The 25,999-nt window shown below is 42.5% G+C and overlaps 2 protein-coding genes across 4 annotated transcripts in view; one reads left to right on the top strand and one right to left on the bottom strand.

Annotated features, from left to right (window-relative positions):
* aralar1 (calcium-binding mitochondrial carrier protein aralar1) overlaps positions 1 to 25,999 on the bottom strand; it is a 661,842-nt gene that overhangs the window by 95,165 nt on the left and 540,678 nt on the right. The gene's annotated exons all lie outside the window — the stretch shown is intronic.
* On the top strand, positions 8,996 to 24,463 carry LOC128704973 (uncharacterized). Its single transcript, XM_070105100.1, has 10 exons — positions 8,996 to 9,175; positions 10,250 to 10,426; positions 10,515 to 10,686; positions 13,573 to 13,720; positions 14,191 to 14,355; positions 14,890 to 15,003; positions 19,643 to 19,750; positions 22,253 to 22,354; positions 23,286 to 23,439; positions 24,260 to 24,463. The coding sequence occupies exons 1-10, from the start codon at positions 9,058 to 9,060 to the stop codon at positions 24,400 to 24,402; spliced, it is 1,401 nt and encodes a 466-aa protein (XP_069961201.1). The 5' UTR covers positions 8,996 to 9,057; the 3' UTR covers positions 24,403 to 24,463.

Genomic DNA, 25,999 nt, shown 5'->3' with positions numbered 1-25,999 from the left:
CCGCCTCCTCCACCTCCTCCTCACTAATACTCCCCTCCAGCATTTCTTGTTCCTGTTGTCCTAATACAATATTACTCTGCATATCCCCAAATACCTTCTCACTTGCATCACCTCTGTTCCCCCTCCATTTCTCCCTAAACCAATAATCTGCATAAACACTAATGCTGTCCGTGTTAGTAAGGCCTTGACCCTCCACATAACCTCCCCCCCCTGCAGCGACCACTATGTGCGCTATGGTAGTCACCATTTGCCTTTCCCTAAATTTTCGCAGAACGTAACCTGACGGTTGATCACCCTTTAACACCTCCTCTAACCCCGCTCTAACTCTAATTGCGTTAAACCTGTCATTATGTAACTCTGCAATCCTACACCTTAAACCATCCACATCCCCTCTCATACCTTCCCTACCCCCCCCGTCGTAAAACGCATTCAGTTGTCCCTCCAGATAGTTTTGCAAACCATACCGCCACCGTGCCTGTTCCCTACCACGTGCCCTGAAAAACTCTGCAATTCCTATCTTAGCCCTCACCTCCCACCAGTCAAGCAAATCCATCTCACCATCCCTGCCATCCCAGAAATGTGTCCACCATTCCTCAAAGGAAGAGCCAACATCCCCCTCCTGCAGTAGCCTCACATTCAATTTCCAATACCCAGCATATATACGTACTATACCATCCACCCGCAGATCAGCTATCACCGCCCTATGATCCGAAAAACCGACATCGAAAGCTCTCACCCTCTCCACACCTATCCCCTTCATTACATATATCCTATCTAACCTCGCCTCATAATTTCCACGCATGAACGTGTGCTCCACCCCATACTCCCCCCTCCCCACCACATCGACAACTCCTACATCCCTTAACACATCCCTTAGCGCCCCCAAGACACATCCCGCCCCCCTCGGTGAGACATCCCCATACCTAATCACACAGTTCCAGTCACCCCCAAGAACAGTTATGGAAGGTAGACCCCGCAAATAATACATCAAAACATCACGAACAAAATCAACTTTCACTCTAACATTGTTGCATGCCGGCATATAAACTCCAATGAAACATACTCTCCCCACCCCCCAGTGCCCATCTACCCTCACGACCCTCCCCCCTCCCCCCTCCTCCCAACCCATGACACGCAATGGGCTGGTCTCCTTTACAGCCACTGCCACCCCTCCTTTTAATTGCAAAGCATTACTGACAAATAGGTTATAACCCCGCAAACGCAATTCACACCCTAACCTATGGTTATGCTCCTGCAAAAAACATACATCTACATCAAACCTTCGTAAAAACCATTCTAACCAAACCCTTTTGACCTCAGATTTAAGACCATTTACATTTATTGTGACACACTTGAACTTCCCAGAAAAGGCGGCTTACCTCTATGCCGCTGTGGCTTACTCAATTCGCCTTTCATGGTACCCATACCATTTTTATCATGTTTCCTAACCTGTCCACCAACCCCCCCTTGCCCTCCCCCACCGAGCTTCCCCGGCACACCCCCTCCCCTGGGTGCCTTCTCCCCCACATCTACCCATGACTTCTTCCCAGGTCTCTGCCCAGGTGTTAAAACCTCATCAACGTCCAAGGCACCCGCCGTCCGTTTGCGTGAGCTCTCACTCACACACATATCTACCTCATGCGAGTCCTCCTGATGGACTTCCACCACCACTTCCGTGTCCACTCTGTCATTCCTCGAATCCTCCACCTGTCCCTGCTGCTTATCCATCAGCTGCACCTCACTTAACTTCTCGGGTCCGTCCTCCCCGTCCACCGGCTCATCCAAGAACTCCTGCAGCACTGCTTCCAACATCCTCTCCTGGGTAGACTCCTCCACGTCCACCCTTCCCTCAGGCGATGGGGGGCTCTCCCCTGTCACCTCCGGGAGGGTAACACACGTCCCCATCACCTCTTCCACCTTGTCCACCTCCTCACTCCAGAGATTCGTCTTCTGTCCATCTGCTACCCCCAACTCCACATCCACATTGCACGGTTGCTGATCCACCATCCACGATAACGCCATCCTAGGGGCTTGCCTGCGAGGACACTGCGCCGCCATGTGCTCATAAGAATCACATAATCGGCAAGTTTTCCTCTGCCCCGCATAGTGGACAAATACCTGGGTCCTATAGTTTGTCAGCGTTACATACGAGGGTATTGGCCGCCTCAATGACATCTTCAGGGTGCAGGACCCCTCGGGCAGCCCTTCAAACGGCCCGTCCCTCCACACCCCCATATTAGCCGTATGAACAGTTCCATAATCGCTGAAGGCTTCCTGAATGCAATACGACGTTGCCTCAAATGGTACATTACGCACCTTTACCCATGTGTAATATTTCGAAACATCATGTAGACACACCTCTACTGCTGAATTAACACTCATCCTCCTTTCCTGGAATTCATCCACAATCCTGGAGTAAAAGCCGGCTCTTGTAAACTTCACAAAAACCCTTGACATTCCATTTAGGGCCACACCATACAATTCATCGTTCGATATCCCGTAGACGTCTCTAATGATGGCCGATAACAGTACATGCATCGTCGCACTGCTTAACGTTCCTCGTACTAATTCAATACAGACAGTATTCACTCTCCTGTTGATACGATCCGCCATGTTGGTGTCTAAGTCCAGCAGTCACCACCAGGTGGCGTGTAGGGAGACTCAAGAAGCGTCCTCTCTTCCCAGTGGTCGAGAGACGAATATAGAAAAATGTTTTTAGGAAATATATTAAACGAGAACGAAATCGGGAAGGTTACATCAGCTGAACAATAACAAGACCAAAAAAACTGTAAAATTGAGGTAAATATGGTCACTTAAGGGACCTCTTCCCCCCCACCTCCCACCAGCAACCAATAATGGTTATTATTATAGCCATTAGTCTACTTACTGTCTGTTTCATCCGCCATAAAAGCAAAAAATTGAAAGCCACAAAAAGCAGATTTCTAATCCATGAAACAAAAAAACATTGATATTTATCTGACCTAAATCAAAGCAGTTTTGAAACAGTCTTACAAGGCTTCAAATAAATTTGGCAATTTAATCCCCCCCCCCCAAAAAAAATTTATATTTTTGGGTTAACCCCCCCCCCCCCCAAAAAAAAAAAAATAAAAAAAAAATCTGCAAACATATGTAAAATTATATACAAATTTTTGATAAGCGACTTGAGTACAATTTCTCAAAATTAGGTTATAATAGGGTTGTCTGCTTAAAAATATAATAGAGAATAACTTTTTTCCTGGGGAAAATAAAGGAAATGTTTGAGTCAAGTCTTCAATTACTACAATTAAAACTATGAGGTAAACCCACATGGGTCAGAGTTGAATCTTCAGGTCACCAGTTTCCCAAAATCTATATAAATAGATAAAACTAAAAAGCTTAGAATAACGTTGAGAAATATTCTTACGTATTGAAGAAACTACAACACCAACTAATTGGGAAATATGTCCCTTAGAATGACTTTTTTGGGTTATTTTTGATAATTAACACACATTACTATGCAAAATAACCAGGTGGAAAAAATTAGTTAATTACCAACACTTGGGTGGTTTCAAGAAACTGTGATAATGCGAAAAATAACGAAAGCGCTTGGTAATTCACTATTCTTTTTCCACAGTGGTTATTTTTCACATTACAACTCACCTATTTACCATGACATTACATATATAATACTACGTATACCTGTTTAAATAAACTTACTTGTAAGTGGTCAACCTGGAGCGCTTGTTCAACCCATCACAGCCTCCACATTTTACAAGTATTAAGTCAATTTTAGTATCGTCACAGTCATAAAACACTATTCCCTACAAAGTAACATACGTAAGTCACATCACACAGTGTTAAACAAGTCACATAACAATATAAAACAGTAAATATGGGAGAAATTAACGGAACGACTCACACTCACGTGTTCCGCCTCACCGGCCGCCAGGCTGCTGACACTCTTACAATTCTAAATTGTGTTAATTTGAGGCTAGAATATAATCTACACTATAATAAAAAAAGATTTAATCATTACGATAAAGATTATCGTATGTTTTCAGTGCATATACAAAAATATATGTATATATATCAGGCTATATATCCTTCAAAATTTAATGACGGAAGGCTTTAAATAATAACATATTACATAGATCTCAATCGAAATAAGTAACTTTAATAATTAAAATAAGGATTAACATAGGCTTTCAGTGTATATACAAAGATATATATCAGTTTATTATGGCTACACATCTTTCAAAAAATTAGTGACTAGGCTTTTAATATTACAATGACCTCAATGGAAATGTCACTTTATCTGACCTTTATGGGTAATTTACACGTTAATACTTCATCTGACTTTTATTTTTGGTTATCTTAGGTAATTTACACATGTTAAATTATGCGACAATCGCAAACAAGCGAATGATTCAAGTTAAAACTTTACCCTGCACGAATCTACGCGAATTTCCTACTCATTTGTACAACATTGCAATCTGATGTGTTGACTTCAACACGAAAGACCTAGAGCTATCATTCAACTCCTCCTGGGGTTGTTTTGCACGTTAAACTATGTACTTACGTGGACATGTACCTCAATATACTTACAACTTGACGTATTCGTTGCTTCGTGAACTCTGATCTGGTCATTATTATTATTATGATAATCAAGGGGGAAGCGCTAAACCCGGAGGATTATACAGCGCCTGGGGGGGCTCTTGATCTAGGGAATTGGATCTTTTTTTTTTTTTTATTCGCCGGTATTCTCCCGGCCCGGGTCTTTTCCAAGTAGTGGTGACCCGGCCTTGGCTCCCTATCTGGGGAGTGTCTCGAGACTTAAGTCTCCCATGGGAGGAGGTACAGTACCTCCTCATCTTTGGGACCAAGTGTCCCCAGGCCTAGCCACATTCCCCGCCCTCACGGGGCTCGTAGGGAGAAGCTAGGCCTCTGGTCTGCCATCTACCCCGCCTCAAATGGGCTCGTGGGGATGGCAGTCTTATGAGCTGCAGATGGTAGCAAGCTCAGGCCTCTCTTGACCTTACTATTGGATCTGTGCTCAAGTTCCCTGAATACCTTCCATCCCCCCCCCCCCACTTGCGCTGTATAATCCTACGGGTTTAGCGCTCCCCATGATTATAATAATTAATTTATGAGATGTGCAGTGATGCTTATATTTTATTAGTATAATGGGGAAGCGCTAAACCCGTAGGATTATACAGCGCCTGTGGGGGGATGGAAGGTAATCAGGCTTAATTCAGGGACCTGGAACACAAATCCAATTCCCTAGATCAAGAGCCCCTCACCAACATCAAGGAACCTCCCTTGAGGGGAAAGTCTTATTTTATTACAAAAGAAAACTCAAGAGACTTCTTGAAGGGAGTTTGGTCCAAGGAACTGGAACTACCTTTCCCTTTATTGGCTTGTTATCCGGTTATCTTCCATTCATTAGCCGCTATATAGCCATTACGGGCATTGCATTTTCCTATTAAATGTTTGATTCACCAGTACTGCTTCAGGCAGTACTAAGGCTCATTACCCTATTTACTCTAATTTACATTATTATTATTATAATCAAGGGGAAGCGCTAAACCCGGAGGATTATACAGCGCCTGGGGGGGGGGGGATGACTCTAAACCATACCACGGGAGGGATTTGAACCCGCGGTCAGAGAGTCTCAAAACTCCAGACCTTCGAGTTAGCCACTGGGCCAGCTAGCCACAATAACATTCATCCAACAGTAGTGGCCTATGCTAACCTTCCTATGGTGTAGAAATATACCTAGTTGGATGAATCTTATTGTAGCTAGCTGGTCTAGTGGCTAACGCGACGGTCTGAAGTTTTGAGACTCTCTGACCGCGGGTTCAAATCCCGCCCGTGGTATGGTTTGTTTGCAATAGTGTCATTACGATTTCGCGAGTCATGTTAAGGGATGACTCTAATTTACAAACCCAGTGCTATTCTGAGGTACTGGTACCAGAAGATCTCACATCTAAATATCACAATAATGACTTTTTGTGTTATCCCAGGTTATCTACACATATGCTGCTATGTATGATAATCTATGTAACTGTATTTGTGTATACCTGAATAAACTTATTGTAAGGAATAGGATGGGCTGGATAACTAGAACTTTCAAGACAAAAGATGTTGAGGCAGAGATGATCTTGTCACTCTCTCTTCAGGCTGGAATATTTACAATAAACTAGGATTAGTAAGTAAGTTTATTCAGGTATACACAAATACAGTTACATAGATTACCATACATAGCAGTATATGTGTAGAGAACCTGGGATAACACAAAAAAGTCAGAGTGACTTATTTCCATTGCCACCCATAATATTCAATATTAATGTATCTATTTACTGTTAAATGGAGAGAGGCAACTGGTGTAAGGATTTTAGTTAAAAGGGGAAAGCGCTAAATTCGCTGGGGTCAAATAGTGCTTGGGGAATGGGCGACTTTCAGTTGCGATCCAAGGAATGAGAATCAGTCCAGCTCCTTGAATCAAGAGCTCTGCTCGAATCAGCCAGGCTGTGGTTCGTATGCTGGACTGCGTGCGGCCAGCAGTAACAGCCTGGTTGATCAGGCCCTGATCCACCTGGAGGCCTGGTCATGGACCAGGCCGAGGGGGCGTTGATCCCAGGAATACCCTCCAGGTAGGCCCAGCGAATCAAGCGCTCTACATAATAAAAAAGAAGCGCTAAACCACAAGGGCTATACAGCGCTCTACTGTACAGCGATGTAAGAGGGTTTTCCGGGGGTAAGCGCCCCCGTGACCCAGTCCTCCAGGTGGATCAGGGCCTGATTAACCAAGCTGTTACTGCTGGCCGCACATAGCCCAACGTACGAACCACAGCCCGGCTGATCGGGTGCTGACTTGCAACATGTGTTGCATAATCAGGCAGATTATTCCGCAACTAAATGAAATGAATACTGATGATATACAAATAGTGACTATTCCCAAATCTGCACACGAAAGCAAGACTTGGCAGGAGGTGCAACATTCCCCAGTGAAAAACTGGGGCGCCATGAATACACTAAGAGAACAGTGTCAGGGGCCCAAGACTGTTCAACTCCTCCCAGCATATATACCTGGAGCAAACATGGAGAAGATTTCGGGGGTCAACGCCCATACAGTCCGGTCTGTGATCAGACCTCATGGTGGATCAAGGCCTGATCAACCAGGCTGTTACTGGTGGCCGCACGTAAACCAACGTACGAACCTCAGCCCAGCTGATCAGATAATGACTTTCCGAGCCTGTCCAAAGACTTCTTGAAGACAGTCAGGAGTCTATTGGTAATCCCCTTATGAATGCTGGGAGGCAGTTAAACAGTCTTGGTCCCCTGACACTTATTGTCTTGTTTCTTTTGCTAGTGGCACCCCTGCTTTTCATTGGGGAATGTTGCATCGCCTGCCAAGTCTTTTGCTTTCAAATGGAGAGATTTTCGTGTACAAATTTGGTACTAGTCCCTCTAGGATTTTCCAAGTGTATATAATTATGTATCCCTCCCGCCTGCGTTCCAGGGAGTACAGGTCGAGGAACTTCAACCGTACCCATTAATTTAGGTGTTTTATCGTACCTGTGTTTGTCATTAATCAAAAAGAAGCGCTAAACCACAAGGGTTATACAGCGCCTGTCTTTATATCTGGCCACAGTAGTACAGAATGGAACTTACACATATGTTAAACTACGTATGATAATTGCATTCATGTGTACTAAAATAAACTTTATCGTTACATACAGAGAATCTAAGCAGCATTATTCCCTCTATTACCACTATTTCAATATTCTACGTATTTAATATTTGGCAATCACTATATCATTTACATAGATTTTATATTATCTTCATAACATTCCCTACCGCCAAACTCAGGAAAATATAAAATGCCTCGCTGTGAGCAGGGAATAGTTTGTACTCTGGTATCAGGGAATAGTTTGTACTCTGGTATCAGGGAATAGTTTGTACTCTGGTATCAGGGAATAGTTTGTACTCTGGTATCAGGGAATAGTTTGTACTCTGGTATCAGGGAATAGTTTGTACTCTGGTATCAGGGAATAGTCTGTACTTTGGCATCAGGGAATAGCTGGTACTCTGGCATTGGGGAATAGTTTGTACTCTGGCATCAGGGAATAGTTTGTACTCTGGCATCAGGGAATAGCTTGTACTCTGGCATCAGGGAATAGTTTGTACTCTGGCATCAGGGAATAGTTTGTACTCTGGCATCAGGGAATAGTTTGTACTCTGGCATCAGGGAATAGCTTGTACTCTGGCATCAGGGAATAGTTTGTACTCTAGCATCAGGGAATAATTTGTACTCTGGCATCAGGGAATAGCTTGTACTCTGGCATCAGGGAATAGTTTGTACTCTGGCATCAGGGAGTAGTTTGTACTCTGGCATCAGGGAATAGCTTGTACTCTGGCATCAGGGAATAGACTGTACTGTGGCATCAGGGAATATTCTGTACTTTTTATCAGGGAATAGTTTTTGTGGCATCGGGGAATAGTTTATACTCTGGCATCAGGGAATAGTTTGTACTCGGGGATCAGAAAATAGTTTGTACTCTGGCATCCAGGTGGCAGCGCCTGGAAGGGCTGAAGTTTGATCTCTGCGTTCGTAATATCTGGATACACTGTGGATGGTTGGATGAATGGATGAACGTATGTATGTACTCGCCTAATTGTGGTTACGTGGGTCGATTCACAGCTCCTGGCCCAGCCTCTTCACTGGTCGCTACTGGGTTACTCCCTACTCTGTGTATGCATGTCTGTACATACGTATGCATGTGAGTAAATAAGTTAGTTGGTAAGTTTATTTAGGTACAGGTACACATAAGTACAATTATGGTACCTAGTAACATTTGTGTAAATTATCAAGGATAACCCCCCAAAAAAGTCAAAGTGACTTATTTCCATTCAGAACTTTTGCATTGGTAGGAAAAGCAAAAGGGTCACTTACGTGATCTTAAAATTAACCTACACATCTAAAAGATTAATAATATAGCTATTTACAGTTCCCATGCTGCGAGTGTTGTGTGTGGCTGCAGTTGTTACTGCAGGGTTGTGTCCTCTTATGGAAGGATGACGCCCAAGCAAGAGGAACCCATCATCCTGACACCGATGGTGGAGGCTGAGACGGAGGCTGCCCTTCTTATAGTACCCGGGGCATACATTAATGGACAGTACTACCAGCCTCTAGGTGAGGCAGACTTAATTAAACTTACTTGTGGAAGTAATACAGTGGCCTAGTAGGCAATGCTCTCGCTTCACACACTGGGTGTCAGTGGTTTGATCCCTGCCAATGGTGGAAACATATGGTGTGTTTCCTTACACCTTCTGTGTCCGTTCACCTAGCAGGTAAGTAGGTACTTGGGTGTTAGTTGACTGGTGTGAATGGCATCCTGGGGAACAAGACTGAAGGACCACAATGGAAATAAGACAGACAATTCTCAATGACATGCTGTCTTTCTTGGCTTATCTTGGGTGGCTAACTCTCCAGGGGTTAAAAATCTGAACAAAATTTTACCTTACCAGTGAGATCGGATACAAGAGTGAGATGATGACATTATGTAGAAGACAGACACACACACACAATAATAATAATCTTTATTTTTGCAAGTGCACATATGATACGACTTATACAGCTAACATCAATGACATACTGTATAGAAAGTCTCTAGTTATACAGTCGACTAGCACCCAGGTACCTACTTGCTGCTAGGTGAACAGGGACAGTATCTTAAGGAAACATGCCCAATGTTTCCACATGTACCAGGGATCGAACCATGGACCTGAACGTGTGAGCTAAGTGCGCCACCAACCGAGTACTTGTCTATGCTAATAACCTACGTGGAGACAACACAAAATTGACTTAGTCTGTATGTTTCGACCCCAGCTGAGGAAGACTCGAGTTCGGGGACGTCAACATATAAAGATGTATGTAAACCACAGTACAGGTGGGGATTGAGTTCACGGCTAGTGAGCCGGAAAACTCCAGACTGACGCGTTAACCACTGGGCCAGCTGGCTACAATAAGATTGTAGCCAGCTGGCCCAGTGGCTAACGTGTCGGTATAGAGTTTTATGACTCACTAGCTGCAAGTTCGATCCCTGCCCATACAGTGGTTTGTTTGCAATAGTGTCATTACAATTTCCTGAGTCATAAAAATGTATGTGTTTCTCACATTATCAAGGAACAGTTCCTTGAAATTCATTGGGAATTCATTATTTTTTCACAGTGGTTATTTTACAAGTATATATGTTTAATGTTTCAGGTGAAACAATACAAGCAGCATCTCCACTGAAACTGTGGGTAGGGCTGGTAAGACCCTTTCCTCTGGACCTGCCAAACCCCTTGTCAGTGTTTCCAGACATGGAGAAAACCCTGCAGGTTATGCGAGATTTGGGCATGACCACAGACAACATCTTCATCAGTGGACACTCGCTTGGAGGTGCGTCGCTACCTATATACTAATACACTACCTGTATACTGATCTTTCTTATAAATATAATAAATAATAATAATTACCTTGTGTGTAGGCGTGGTTTTGCAGAACGAGGAATGGTCACAAGAGCACGGTGTTGTAGGCTGGGTCATGCTGGCCTCTTACCTTCCAGATGGTGGTCTCAATAATGTCTCCCTCCCTGTCATGCACATCAGTGGAGATCTGGATGGGATGGTCAGGGTCACTCACATCAGACGCATCTTCAGGTCAGTCACCAGTTGTGGATGTACATGCATAATTTATTTTTTTATTATTATCACACTGGCCGATTCCCACCAAGGCAGGGTGGCCCGAAAAAGAAAAACTTTCACCATCATTCACTCCATCACTGTCTTGCCAGAAGGGTGCTTTACACTACAGTTTTTAAACTGCAACATTAACACCCCTCCTTCAGAGTGCAGCCACTGTACTTCCCACCTCCAGGACTCAAGTCCGGCCTGCCGGTTTCCCTGAACCCCTTCATAAATGTTACTTTGCTCACACTCCAACAGCACATCAAGTATTAAAAACCATTTGTCTCCATTCACTCCTAGCAAACACGCTCACACATGCCTGCTGGAAGTCCAAGCCCCTCGCACACAAAACCTCCTTTACCCCCTCTCTCCAACCTTTCCTAGGCCGACCCTTACCCCACCTTCCTTCCACTACAGACTGATACACTCTTGAAGTCACTCTGTTTCGCTCCATTCTCTCTACATGTCCGAACCACCTCAACAACCCTTCCTCAGCCCTCTGGACAACAGTTTTGGTAATCCCGCACCTCCTCCTAACTTCCAAACTACGAATTCTCTGCATTATATTCACACCACACATTGCCCTCAGACATGACATCTCCACTGCCTCCAGCCTTCTTCTCGCTGCAACATTCATCACCCACGCTTCACACCCATATAAGAGCGTTGGTAAAACTATACTCTTATACATTCCCCTCTTTGCCTCCAAGGACAAAGTTCTTTGTCTCCACAGACTCCTAAGTGCACCACTCACCCTTTTCCCCTCATCAATTCTATGATTCACCTCATCTTTCATAGACCCATCCACTGACACGTCCATTCCCAAATATCTGAATACATTCACCTCCTCCATACTCTCTCCCTCCAATCTGATATCCAATCTTTCATCACCTAATCTTTTTGTTATCCTCATAACCTTACTCTTTCCTGTATTCACTTTTAATTTTCTTCTTTTGTACACCCTACCAAATTCATCCACCAATCTCTGCAACTTCTCTTCAGAATCTCCCAAGAGCACAGTGTCATCAGCAAAGAGCAACTGTGACAACTCCCACTTTATGTGTGATTCTTTATCTTTTAACTCCACACCTCTTGCCAAGACCCTCGCATTTACTTCTCTTACAACCCCATCTATAAATATATTAAACAACCACGGTGACATCACACATCCTTGTCTAAGGCCTACTTTTACTGGGAAATAATTTCCCTCTTTCCTACATACTCTAACTTGAGCCTCACTATCCTCATAAAAACTCTTCACTGCTTTCAGTAACCTACCTCCTACACCATACACCTGCAACATCTGCCACATTGCCCCCCTATCCACCCTGTCATACGCATTTTCCAAATCCATAAATGCCACAAAGACCTCTTTAACCTTATCTAAATACTGTTCACTTATATGTTTCACTGTAAACACCTGGTCCACACACCCCCTACCTTTCCTAAAGCCTCCTTGTTCATCTGCTATCCTATTCTCCGTCTTACTCTTAATTCTTTCAATAATAACTCTACCATACACTTTACCAGGTATACTCAACAGACTTATCCCCCTATAATTTTTGCACTCTCTTTTATCCCCTTTGCCTTTATACAAAGGAACTATGCATGCTCTCTGCCAATCCCTAGGTACCTTACCCTCTTCCATACATTTATTAAATAATTGCACCAACAACTCCAAAACTATATCCCCACCTGCTTTTAACATTTCTATCTTTATCCCATCAATCCCAGCTGCCTTACCCCCTTTCATTTTACCTACTGCCTCACGAACTTCCCCCACACTCACAACTGGCTCTTCCTCACTCCTACAAGATGTTATTCCTCTTTGCCCTATACACGAAATCACAGCTTCCCTATCTTCATCAACATTTAACAATTCCTCAAAATATTCCCTCCATCTTCCCAATACCTCTAACTCTCCATTTAATAACTCTCCTCTCCTATTTTTAACTGACAAATCCATTTGTTCTCTAGGCTTCCTTAACTTGTTAATCTCACTCCAAAACTTTTTCTTATTTTCAACAAAATTTGTTGATAACATCTCACCCACTCTCTCATTTGCTCTCTTTTTACATTGCTTCACCACTCTCTTAACCTCTCTCTTTTTCTCCATATACTCTTCCCTCCTTGCATCACTTCTACTTTGTAAAAACTTCTCATATGCTAACTTTTTCTCCCTTACTACTTTCTTTACATCATCATTCCACCAATCGCATAATGCAGGCAGGAATTCATGAATACAATATGCAGAATGAGCTTAAACTGCGACAACATTTCGCTGTGTAGAGCCTATCACAGAGCAAAATGGTGTCCCAATGAATCTTTTGCGACGTGTATTTTCTTCACTATAATAATAACAATCAAAACTGAACTCTAAACCCACAAGGGTATTCAGCACTACAACGCAGGCAGGATGTGCTAAAGATGTAATATACGAAGATCAGAGACCAGTAAGGGTGAGAAGTGTGCCAGAGGTAGAGTCAGTAAGGGCAGTGATTTCTTCACTATACTAAGAGGTACAACAATTGGATCCAAATTACACGTTATCACGGTTGGCATAATACGTGGGAGTTTTCAGTTCTAACCGCATCTCAAGTAGTAACATTTTCCGTTCACAACTGATAAACTTGGGTTCGATCCCAGGATGAGTAGAAAAATTACAAGTCCATACATCTGTTGGCCTGGCCCTGTTCACCTAGTAGTAAGTAGGTACCTGTGTATTAGCCAACTATAATGGATCACATCCTGGGTAAAGGGATGGCAGGAACCCAATGGAAATAACCCACATGTAATACCTTCCTTTGGTTAAATTACACTACTAATCCTCCTGGTTAATAATCCTAGTTAAATCTACAGAGAATTGGAAGCATCACTGGAAGAGGAACCAGAGAATGTGTACAGGAAGCCCGTGATGATCCTGCAGGATGTGAACCATATGCATTTCGCGTCTGGGAACAGGACATCTTCAGTAGAGGCCAATGACATTCTCTCTCCCATGTCACAGGTGAAACACCACAGGTACAAATATGTTAACATGAGATATTTTGGGGGGATTGGTTTTACAAGGTGGGTCCTTGATGCTGTATTCTTGATCTAAGAATCATGAGCAGATTTTACAAGGTACATAGTGTCTTGATGCTGGTGAAAGAATCATGATCTAAGAATCGTGAACGGACTTTACAAGGTGGTGCCATGATGCTGGTAAAGGAATCTTAATCTAAGAATCCTAAGTAGACTTAACAAGGGTGGAGCCTTGACGAAGGTGAAGGACTCTTGATCTAAGAAATTAAAGTTACCTTCTTTTTTGGATCAAACCTGACTAATTCCCAAACCCTATGATCTACAAAGGCTTGTTCTGCTGTCACTGTATTACCCATATTTTTCAGCACTGCCTGCCAACCACACCCCCAGGCACTGTTTTACCCCCTAAAGGTTCACCACTACCCCATGAATATAACATTCCATTTCCTACAGGAGGAAGCCCAGGTGGGCATTGCAAGACATGTGACAGCCTTCCTGACGGTGGTGTTGGGTCAACCTGAGCTACAGGTGGTGGAGGCAAAAGCCACACTGGCACTGGCTCACCAAGATACCAAGATCATCCTTCAGGCAAGTCGATATCTTCCACGATGCAGATTTTGAGTTTCTTTTCCACAATATTGAGCATCAGAGATGTACTGGCAAGTCTCCTTGCATCTGCTGCTCGTTCCCCTAACAGTAATTAGGTACCTAGGAGTTAGTCGCTCACAGCTTTAAGAAAAAAAGGAGAGATTCATAACAAACATAGGCAACATATATAGATTTCTTTCTAGGTTATTCTGAATAATAATTATTATTATTATATTTACAAAATGTATTCAACCTGCATGGGTCACACAGCCCTATAAGTAAGCTTATTTAAGTACAGATACACACAAATTGTTACACAGATTTTCATATTTACTAACTTATGTGTAAATTACCCACCAGGATAACCCGAAAAGTCAAAGTGACTTATTTCCATTAATGTTAATAACCTTTCAGTTTTAATAGCTAAAAAGAGTTTCTCTATTACAAAGCCATCAGAACACATGGAATATTACAAAAATTTACTCATGGTCAGTTCCAATCAAACTCCCATGCTCAAAATGTACACCTGTAGTCAACAAGTATGTTGTGTATCCATAACACCAGGCACAAGACTACATGGAAGAGGTGACAGAGGGTGACAGGATAAGGTCACCTTGGTCTGAACAAGGTCAGTGGCTCATGTCAACAGTACTGGACCAATACAGTGACTACCTACAGGTGAGTTCTCTCTCTCTCTCTCTCTTGTCTTGACCAACAGAATGTGTTCTCTCTCCACCAGCCTTCCCTCTGTTTCTCTATTATTCTCAGATAGCTCTACCTTCCCTCTGTTTCTCTACCATTCTCAAATGGCTCTATCTATTTTATATGCTATCACATTAACAATGATCTAGTCACCCTTAAGGGAAAGAAGCCAGAACTTGTGGTAGGCCTACACACACACACACACAAAAAAAAAAAAAAAAAAAAAAAAAGTAACAAGTTAAACTTGAAAAAAAAAAAAAAAATAGTTCTTAAATGAATGTCTCATTCTATACGTTAATTCTAAATGGAGTTATCACAATTATAGTGAGGTGATGACATCAGATGAGATAAGTTATACATAAGAATCTAACATTTGTTGTTTTAACTCCATTATTTATGAACCAATCATTATGATTTTTACAATATTCTAGGGTCATTATTCTACAAATGCTTTAAGGTCTATTTCTGTATAGTCAAGGAGATCCTCTTCAGTGACTTTCATCTTGCAGGTCAATGACACAATATTAGACGACTTGAGTGAGTTCGAAGTATCCAGACATAAGAACATAAGAAAGGAGGAACACTGCAGGAGGCCTGCTGGCCCATACTAGGCAGGTCCTTTACAATTCATCCCACTAACAAAACATTTGCCCAACCCAATTTTCAATGCCACCCAAGAAATAAGCTCTGATGTGAAAGTCCCACTCAAATCCAACCCCTCCCACTCATGTACTTATCCAACCTAGATTTGAAACTACCCAAAGTCCCAGCCTCAATAACCCAACTAGGTAGACTGTTCCACTCATCAACTACCCTATTTCCAAACCAATACTTTCCTATGTCCTTTCTAAATCTAAACTTATCTAATTTAAATCCATTACTGCGGGTTCTCTCTTGGAGAGACATCCTCAAGACCTTATTAATATCCCCTTTATTAATACCTATCTTCCACTTATACACTTCGATCAGGTCTCCCCTCATTCTTCGTCTAACAAGTGAATGTAACTTAAGAGTCTTCAATCTTTCTTCATAAGGAAGATTTCTAATGCTATGTATTAATTTAGTCATCCTACGCTGAATGTTTTCTAACGAATTTATGTCCATTTTGTAATACGGAGACCAGAACTGAGCTGCATAATCTAGGTGAGGCCTTACTAATGATGTATAAAGCTGCAGTATGACCTCTGGACTTCTGTTGCTTACACTTCTTGATATAAATCCCAGTAATCTATTTGCCTTATTACGTACGCTTAGGCATTGCTGTCTTGGTTTAAGGTTGCTGCTCACCATAACCCCCAAGTCCTTTTCGCAATCTGTATGGCTAAGTTCTACATCATTTAACTTATAAGTACTAGGGTTATGGGCACTCCCAAGCTTCAGAACCTTGTATTTATCTACATTGAACTGCATCTGCCACTTTTCTGACCAAGAATAGAGTTTGTTTAAATCCTCCTGAAGTTCCATAACATCTACGTTTGAATCAATTATCCTACCTATCTTTGTGTCATCGGCGAATTTGCTCATATCACTAGTAATTCCCTCATCAAGATCATTGATATATATTATAAACAACAACGGGCCCAAGACTGATCCCTGTGGAACGCCACTTGTTACAGATCCCCACTCGGATTTAACCCCATTTATGGACACTCTCTGCTTCCTGTCAGTGACCCATGACTCGATCCACGAGAGCACTTTTCCCCCAATGCCATGAGCTGCCACTTTCTTTAACAGTCTATGGTACGGAACTCTATCAAAAGCCTTCCTAAAATCTAAGTAAATAATATCAAATTCTTTATTGTGGTCAACAGCCTCAAAAGCTTTACTGAAGAAAGTTAATAAATTAGTTAGACAAGACCGGCCTCTTGTGAATCCACGCTGAGTATCATTAATCAAGCTATGCTTATCGAGATGGCTTCTTATAATCTCAGCTATAATTGACTCTAGTAATTTGCCTACAATTGAGGTCAGGCTTATTGGGCGGTAATTTGACGGTAACGACTTGTCCCCTGTTTTAAAAATAGGAGTTACATTAGCCATCTTCCACATATCAGACACTACACCTGTTTGAAGAGATAAATTAAAAATATTAGTTAATGGTTCACAGAGTTCCATTTTCCATTCCTTAAGAACCCTTGAAAAAACCTCATCAGGACCCGGCGACTTATTTTGCTTCAGTCTGTCTATCTGCTTCACAACCATCTCACTAGTGACTGTGATGTTACATAATTTATCTTCTTCTAGCCCACTGTAAAAATTAATTACTGGAATATTGTTAGTGTCTTCCTGTGTAAAAACTGAGAGAAAATAATTATTTAAAATCAAGCACATTTCATTCTCTTTGTCAGTAAGGTGCCCATAGTTATTTTTAAGGGGACCTATCTTATCTCTGACTTTTGTTCTATATACCTGGAAAAAACTTTTTGGGTTAGTTTTAGAATCCCTAGCAACTTTAATTTCATAGTCCCTTTTAGCTTTTCTTATCCCCTTTTTAATGTCCCTCTTAATGTCAATATACTGATTCATAAGATGACCCTCACCTCTTTTGATACGCCTATAAATTCCTTTCTTATGCCCTAGTAGATATTTGAGCCTATTATTCATCCATTTTGGGTCATTTCTATTTGATCTAATTTCTTTATATGGGATAAACGCTCTTTGAGCAGCATGTATAGTGTTCAGAAAACTGTCATATTGATAGCTCTCTTCGTTACCCCAGTCAACAGATGACAAGTGTTCTCTAAGCCCATCGTAATCTGCTAAGCGAAAATCTGGGACTGTTACTGAGTTATCGCTACTATCGTACTTCCATTCAATGCTAAATGTAATTGATTTGTGGTCGCTAGCACCCAGTTCCTCTGAAATTTCTAAATTATTAACAAGGGATTCATTGTTTGCCATAACTAAGTCAAGCAGGTTATTTCCCCTTGTAGGTTCTGTCACAAACTGCTTCAAAAAACAATCCTGAAATACTTCTAAGAAGTCGTATGATTCTAAATTCCCAGTCAAGAAATTCCAATCAACATGACTAAAGTTAAAGTCTCCTAGAATTACTACATTATCGTGCCTTGTGGCCTTAACAATTTCCTCCCATAGTAGTTTCCCTTGGTCCCTATCTAAGTTTGGGGGACGGTATATCACTCCTAAAATCAGTTTTTCATGCCCCTCTGAAAATTCTATCCAAACAGACTCTGTATGTGTTACTTCAGACTTAATACCCGTTTTTATGCAACAGTTCAAGCGATCTCGGACATACAATGCCACCCCACCCCCCCTCCCAATACTTCTATCTTCTTGGAACAATTTAAAACCCTGAATATGACATTCCGCAGGCATGTCTCGACTTTTTGAATTAAACCACGTCTCAGTTAAGGCAAATACATCAATGTTACCTATACTAGCAACTAATCTCAACTCGTCCATCTTATTCCTAGCACTACGGCAATTAGCATAATAAACATTGAAAGACTCTCCTTTCTCTTTACCCTTCCTGCTCATTTCTATTTTTCTACTAAACCTATTACTGTCCTTATCACCCAAGGTCCCTGGCTTTTCAATATCTATCTCGTTCTTATTATAACTAGTTCCCCTAGAACTCGTAATATTACTACATTGGGACTTCACTGTTTTCCTGCCAAAACCCATACCACTAACTATTCCTAGTTTAAAGTCCTAACTGCTCCTTCCACTGCAGTTGCCAGTGCTCCCACCCCACACCTAGATAAGTGAACCCCATCCCTAGCATACATGTCATTTCCGCCATAGAAGAGGTCCCAGTTGTCAATAAATGTTACCGCATTTTCCTTACAGTATTTGTCCAGCCAGCAATTGACACCAATTGCCCTGGACAACCATTCATTTCCAACTCCCCTCCTTGGCAAAATACCACATATGAGAGGGTTCCCACCCTTACTTCTAATTATTTCTATTGCTGACCTATACCTGCTAATCAGGTCCTCACTCCTACGTCTGCCAACATCGTTGCCTCCAGCACTGCGATAGATAATAGGATTGCTCCCATTACCTCTCATGATGTCATCCAGACGGCTAACAATATCCTCCATCCCAGCCCCAGGAAAGCAAACTCTCTGTCTCCTACTCCTGTCCTTCAAGCAGAACGCCCTATCCATATACCTAACTTGGCTATCCCCAACAACAACAATATTCGTACCTTCCTTAATGTCTTTCGTCGTGACGTTCCCAGTAGTCGACTCACATTCGTCGGGTAGCACTGAGAATGTATTGGATGTTTCCACAACAGTTTCCACGGCAGTCTCTTTCTTCTTCATCGTTTCTACCTTTCCATTCGTCTTCTTGATCGTCAACTTCTTTCCCTGCTGTCCAGCCACTGACCAGTTTCCCTTCTTGACCTGAGGACTCAAAACAGGAGGACTACTACGAATCTTTTTGTTTTCCTCGGTCAGTCGCCGAATTTCCATATTCGCCAACCTCAATTCTTCCTTAAGCTGTTGGTAAAGTTGCTCGATGGAGGGCATCTTGCTTCAATTCTAGAGAGCGCGCAAACAGGTCTTCACAGAGCCAAGTACACGTCAACACTGCGCAAAAGCCAACTCAATCAGGAGCTACTGCGCAGCACGTCCGCACGGCCCAATAGCGATGCGAACACTACGTGGTACTGGAGAACAGGGTTGCTGAGGTGTCTACCAGTACCTATCTCTACCCCAGAGGCATCGTGGTGGGTACTGAACCCCTCACTTCCAAGGTCAGTCCTAATATATTTAAAGTTCAATTACCAACAAACACTTAGCTGTCTTCAATAGATAACAATTTCCTTGGTCTTGTGGTTTGTGCAAATGGGATGTGCGTCCGTTTCAAGTTCAGCGGACAGAGGATCAAGCCTCCACCACATCTTGCGCTGAATGACCCACAATGGTTTAGTGCGTAATATGAATTATTATTAAATAAGTTCCTTAAGTTAGTTCCTGATCAGCCAGTCTCTGGTATTTACTTTGAGCTATAGTGCTAGAACCATCCAACTGGCTGATTGGGCATCAGTCCAAAGGCTGAGTCATAGGGTGTTAAGTTTGGTTAGGTAAAGTTAGTCAGGAAAGAGGACAAGTGTTTCCTGAAGTGGCTTTTAGACATATGATGACCGCAGTTGGAGCTTTTGGTCATCTGACTGAGACCTTCCACTGGCTTACCCCTCCATTCCTTTAAAAATTATGGTTATAATTATAAGCATTGCAGGTAGTAGGTTGGTAGACAGCAACCACCCAGGGAGGTATTACCGTCCTGCCAAGTGAGTGCAAAATGAAAGCCTGTAATTGTTTTACATGATGGTAGGATTGCTGGTGTCCTTTTTTCTGTCTCACGAACATGCAAGATTTCAGGTACGTCTTGCTACTTCTACTTACACTTAGGTCACACTACACATACATGTACAAGCATATATACACACACCCTTCTGGGTTTTCTTCTATTTTCTTTCTAGTTCTTGTTCTTGTTTATTTCCTCTTATCTCCATGGGGAAGTGGAACAGAATTCTTCCTCCGTAAGCCATGCGTGTCGTAAGAGGCGACTAAAATGCTGGGAGCAAGGGGCTAGTAACCCCTTCTCCTGTATATATTACTAAATTTAAAGGGAGAAGCTTTCGTTTTTCCTTTTGGACCACCCCACCTCAGTGGGATATGGCTGGTGCGTTGAAAGAAAGAAGATTATACAAGATTAAAAACACTTAAGCTTTTGTTTATTCAATAACTTACTTGAGCACCCCAGCAATGAGTTGTAGCTTCTGGCCTTCTGGAGAAGATCTAGTGCTGTTAAATCCTTATAGGGAGGCCTGGTCAAGGACTGGGCTGCGGGGCCATTGATCCCCCCCCCCCGTAACACCATTCAGGTAGACAGTCACACAGATTTTCTTCTCTGGAGACCCAATGAACATATTTTAGCTATTCCCAAAAAAATCCCAATATAGGCAAACTATTATCACTGTTATTTTAAGTAAAAAATAGTGTGAATACATGGACATTGACTCAGATACATGTTTATTCCTACCACTGACTGAGGGTGCTATTGTGGGTTCTACCCATTATTATAATCAAAACTAAGTGCTAAACCCACAAGGGTCATTCACCATGGGTTCAAACTCCATAACACCAAAACTGGGTTTTAGTTTTAAGATACCTGGTAATCCAGGGATGAATGTATGAATTTCATTGGTTCATTTCTTCACCCAATCATCGTACATTTACATTCATGGGGGAGTGTGGAGAAACTTTTTCCAACAAGGGGGCTAAGCCCCCCTCTACGTTCCCACACTGAAGGTGCAGGTGTAAGCTAAAGAGGTCATGACCCCTTATTTTATCTATTAATTAAGCTTCTGTTTCCCAAGAGGGAGCATTAAAACCATAAGGACCATACAGCACCCAGGGGGACTGGAAGATATTCAGACTCGATTCAACTGTATTTACCTGGAGTTTACCTGGAGAGAGTTCCGAGGGTCAATGCCCCCGCGGCCCGGTCTGTGACCAGGCCTCCAATTCCTTGGATCAAGAACCCCTCACTAGCATCAAGGATTATTAGATTACATGCATAGGGGAGTGCTAAACCCATAAAGGTAATAAAGAGCCCAGGGAAATTGGAAGAATTTAAGGTCACTCCAAGGCAGAGGAGTACAGGTCTAAAGCTTAGATCAAGAGCCCTTTACTAGTATCAAGGGACTTCCCTTGAAGGGTTGCAAGATGTAGTTGATGATGTTAGTTGTATATATATACATAAACAGTAAAAATGCAGATTATTGAGTGCATGGAAACTGGGAGGTATCTAGCACACTTACCTCACACACTGAGACCCGTGGTTCCCTCTCCAGTACAGGTGGAAACACCGGGGCATGTTTCCTTAAGACATTTGCTGTTCACGTTCACCTAGCAGTGAATAGGTACCCGGGTGCTAGTCAACTGGTGTAGGTCGCATCCTGGGGGGACAAAATTAACCTAATTTCCCCAAAATGTTCTGCATAACCAGGAACTTTCTATATAGTAATATATCACTGATGTCAGCTATGGTCTGTACAAAGTGTATCTTATACTTATAGAAATAAAGATTATTATAAGGAAGGGGACAATAGCTCCAGTTCCTTGGATGATGAGCCCTTAAAGGTATAGCTAGTTGTGCCAAAAAGGTTTAAAATGCCGTCAGACCCTCTTCTATCCCCACTATAATTATTATTACAATCAAAGCTAATCACTAAATCTTACCTCACTAGGAGATGGGAGTCAAATTTAAGAGTCGCCAGGCCATCATGGAGGTTTTGGAACCCATGGGGGTTGAATTTGGCAATGAGGTCAGCTGCCTGGAGGTCAATCAGGTCAGTGGTCATTGTTCACATTAGTAAGTTACATGCTTCTTTTGTTTTAAGTCCTGATTCACCATGGTGATATTTTGTTCGTCAAGAAACAAAAGAAATGCTACTTCTTATACCCCAGTTGAGAGATCACTACATATTATTATTATTATAATCAAAAAGAAGCGCTAAGCCACAAGGGCTATACAGCGATCACTACATAGTACTGTATTTTCCAACATATAAAGCATGCTTTTTCCACCCAAGAAAATCTTGTAAAATCAGCCTGCACCTTATATGCTCAAGGTCAGGGTCACGGGTAGGCTTTAGGTTATGGTTTAGCGTAAAGTATTGGGGTCATTAACCCTGAAATGTGAGCAATAATTTACCATTATGATACTTCTGTTGTGCGCTTTATATGTCAGCATCATTCAAAAGATGGTTGAATTACCAACAACGTCAGGTAACAAATATGACATTATACTACTGACAGCCTGACAAAGCTCCTGGAGAGCAAAAACGTTGCCACAATAGAATGTCACATTAGTTGCACCTTTGTCTATTTACCTAAATACTTTATGTAAACACAGGACCGTTCAAGTACCATGGAGGTCAATTATGAAATATTTTTGGGAAGAGTTCAGGGTATACAATGACAGGTGCGTTTATATATAGAGAGGTGTATATCTCCAAGTGTATATACAAAGATACATATCTCTCGGTGTAAACTGACACACACACACACACACACCAGTGTATTTACAAACATCTCTTAATGTATATATATATATACTGAGAAATAAGCACCTCTTAGTGTGTATATACTAAAAAACACACACCTTTCAGTGTATATACACTGAGAAACACGCACCTCTCAGAGTAAATACACTGAAACACACACCTGTGTATATACCCTTGTGTACTTTTAATCATTATTATATACATTCTGCCCTAGGCATCATTTACACTAGCCCTGTCAGCAGCTACAGATATCGTCAATTCACGCTTCAACTCCCGGGGTAAACCTGTCTACTTCCTGGAAGACGATATCAAGTTGACTGACATTGCCTGGGTGGACGCGCATCTCCTGTATAATATTACTGACACTGGTGGGTATTGAACTTCATAGAGTCAAACCTGTTCACCCTCTACATTTCCAGGTGCTGTGTGATGTCTAAGCTTAGCCCTTGCCCAAGAATATAATTTTTCAGGGGTAGTGATTTCCAAGACAGGGGCAAGAATTTCCAAGGAAGGGAAGGCAAGGATTTTCAAGAAGGAGCAATGATTTCTAAGGGTAAAAGATTTTCAAGATGGCCAGCAAGAGACATAAGTATTCTTGGTAAAACTTCATCTTTACATCCATCCATTACTCTTCAAGGGATAAGGGGCCTTGATCCTAGTGAGGGGCCCCTAAACCAAAGAAATGGAAATACCTTCTCCTTTCTCAGATCAAACTTGACTACCTCCCATTTTCCAGATGTTGCTAATCAATTTTCTAACTCAAATTTTCATGCTTCCTCTCTTCATACACACTGAATGATATATATATACAAAGAAAATGTGTCACAGAAAAGATGGCAAATGTTGGATTAACCAGGATGTGATGGATATATGTGCCAGCTGGCCACTGGCAATGACAGGCTGGTTGCTCAAGACAAACCTGGTCAGTGACTAGGCTGTGGTATAAAACTATCAAAACTCTTTAGAGGCATATCAGAAGCATGGTTTTGTGCAGTAGCAATGCAAAATCATAAAGATGGCTGGTGTATCTTACATTCAGTAATATTCAATAAACATTTAGCTTTAGGTTCCTGTGCACTGTTAATATTTCTTACTCCTGTAAAATTTCCTGTATGAGGTGTGGTCTGAGGCCAGGCCACAGGGGCATTAAACTAGGAACCACTAACAGGTAACTTGGTGCCACGACAGGACTGGAAGTGACGTCTCCATCCCTGGTCACCGATGTAGATGTTGGTCTGGGCCTCGGTGGGATGCACTACTGCAAGCTGCTCACACCCACACGAGCACTGGAGTACATCATGATAGACAGTCTTGTGGGTACCCAGCCTTAGTGCTCACCTATGCTTGCTCTCAAGTGATACAACACTAGAATACAGGTTGGCCCTGCTTATACAGCAGGTTAAGCTTCAGCTTATTGCTGTATGTACAGCAGTAGCCCTAACCATAACCTGCTGTATAAGCAGGGCCCATCCGTACAGCAGTAGCCTGGAACCTAACCTGCTATATAAGTGGGGCCCATCTGTACAGCAGTAGCCCAGACCCTAACTTGCTATATAAGTGGGGCCCATCTGTACAGCAGTAGCCCAGAACCTAACCTGCTATATAAGTGGGGCCCATCTGTACAGCAGTAGCCCAGAACCTAACCTGCTATATAAGTGGGGCCCATCTGTACAGCAGTAGCCCAGAACCTAACCTGTTATATAAGTGGGGCCCATCTGTACAGCAGTAGCCCAGAACCTAACCTGCTATATAAGTGGGGCCCATCTGTACAGCAGTAGCCCAGAACCTAACCTGCTATATAAGTGGGGCCCATCTATACAGCAGTAGCCCAGAACCTAACCTGCTATATAAGTGGGGCCCATCTGTACAGCAGTAGCCCAGAACCTAACCTGCTATATAAGTGGGGCCCATCTGTACAGCAGTAGCCCAGAACCTAACCTGCTATATAAGTGGGGCCCATCTGTACAGCAGTAGCCCAGAACCTAACCTGCTATATAAGTGGGGCCCATCTATACAGCAGTAGCCCAGAACCTAACCTGCTATATAAGTGGGGCCCATCTGTACAGCAGTAGCCCAGAACCTAACCTGCTATATAAGTGGGGCCCATCTGAACAGCAGTAGCCCAGAACCTAACCTGCTATATAAGTGGGGCCCATCTGTACAGCAGTAGCCCAGAACCTAACCTGCTATATAAGTGGGGCCCATCTGTACAGCAGTAGCCCAGAACCTAATCGGATGTATAATCAGGGCCCTCTTGTGTCATGTTGAAATAGATTATATTGCGCTGACTTATACTATATGGGTGTAGCACTTTCCTCTGAATATACAGCCAGGTCTCAATCAGTGTGAATAATGAATCATGTGAAGTGGTCGCATTATTCAAATTACGTATATGTAATTTTTGCACACAATTTAAAGAGTTTGGGGAAAAACATAGCATTAATTAATTTTGCACTAAATTGAAATTCGCAATAATGGAGGCCTAATCTTAAGGGTTTAGTGCTTTCTTGTGAATATACATTAATAGTAATGGAAAATTTCCCTTACCTTAGGCATAAAAATCACAGACATGTCTGTGACACTGATGACAGGTGGGGCAGACATATCTGTAACACTGATGACAGGTGGGGCAGACATGTCTGTGACACTGATGACAGGTGGGGCAGACATGTCTGTGACACTGATGACAGGTGGGGCAGACATGTCTGTGACACTGATGACAGGTGGGGCAGACATGTCTGTGACACTGATGACAGGTGGGGCAGACATGTCTGTGACACTGATGACAGGTGGGGCAGACATGTCTGTAACACTGATGACAGGTGGGGCAGACATGTCTGTGACACTGATGACAGGTGGGGCAGACATGTCTGTGACACTGCTCTAACTCTGCATAGTTCACAAGCTGAGGATGAACTAATCAGAAAA

Source organism: Cherax quadricarinatus, chromosome 97, assembly GCF_038502225.1.
Source record: "Cherax quadricarinatus isolate ZL_2023a chromosome 97, ASM3850222v1, whole genome shotgun sequence".
NCBI lineage: Eukaryota > Metazoa > Arthropoda > Malacostraca > Decapoda > Parastacidae > Cherax > Cherax quadricarinatus.
Note: the sequence above shows the minus strand (reverse complement) of the source record. Positions and strands in the feature narration are given on the sequence as shown.

What these genes read in the sequence shown, in the direction of transcription:
- LOC128704973 (XM_070105100.1), top strand. Translation starts at nt 9,058, where the DNA reads ATGACGCCCAAGCAAGAGGAACCCATCATCCTGACACCGATGGTGGAG. An exon ending in ATCTTCCACGATGCAGATTT is followed by an intron (nt 14,356 to 14,889) that starts TGAGTTTCTTTT and finishes CCATAACACCAG; the next exon opens with GCACAAGACTACATGGAAGA. An exon ending in CTGAACCCCTCACTTCCAAG is followed by an intron (nt 19,751 to 22,252) that starts GTCAGTCCTAAT and finishes TTACCTCACTAG; the next exon opens with GAGATGGGAGTCAAATTTAA.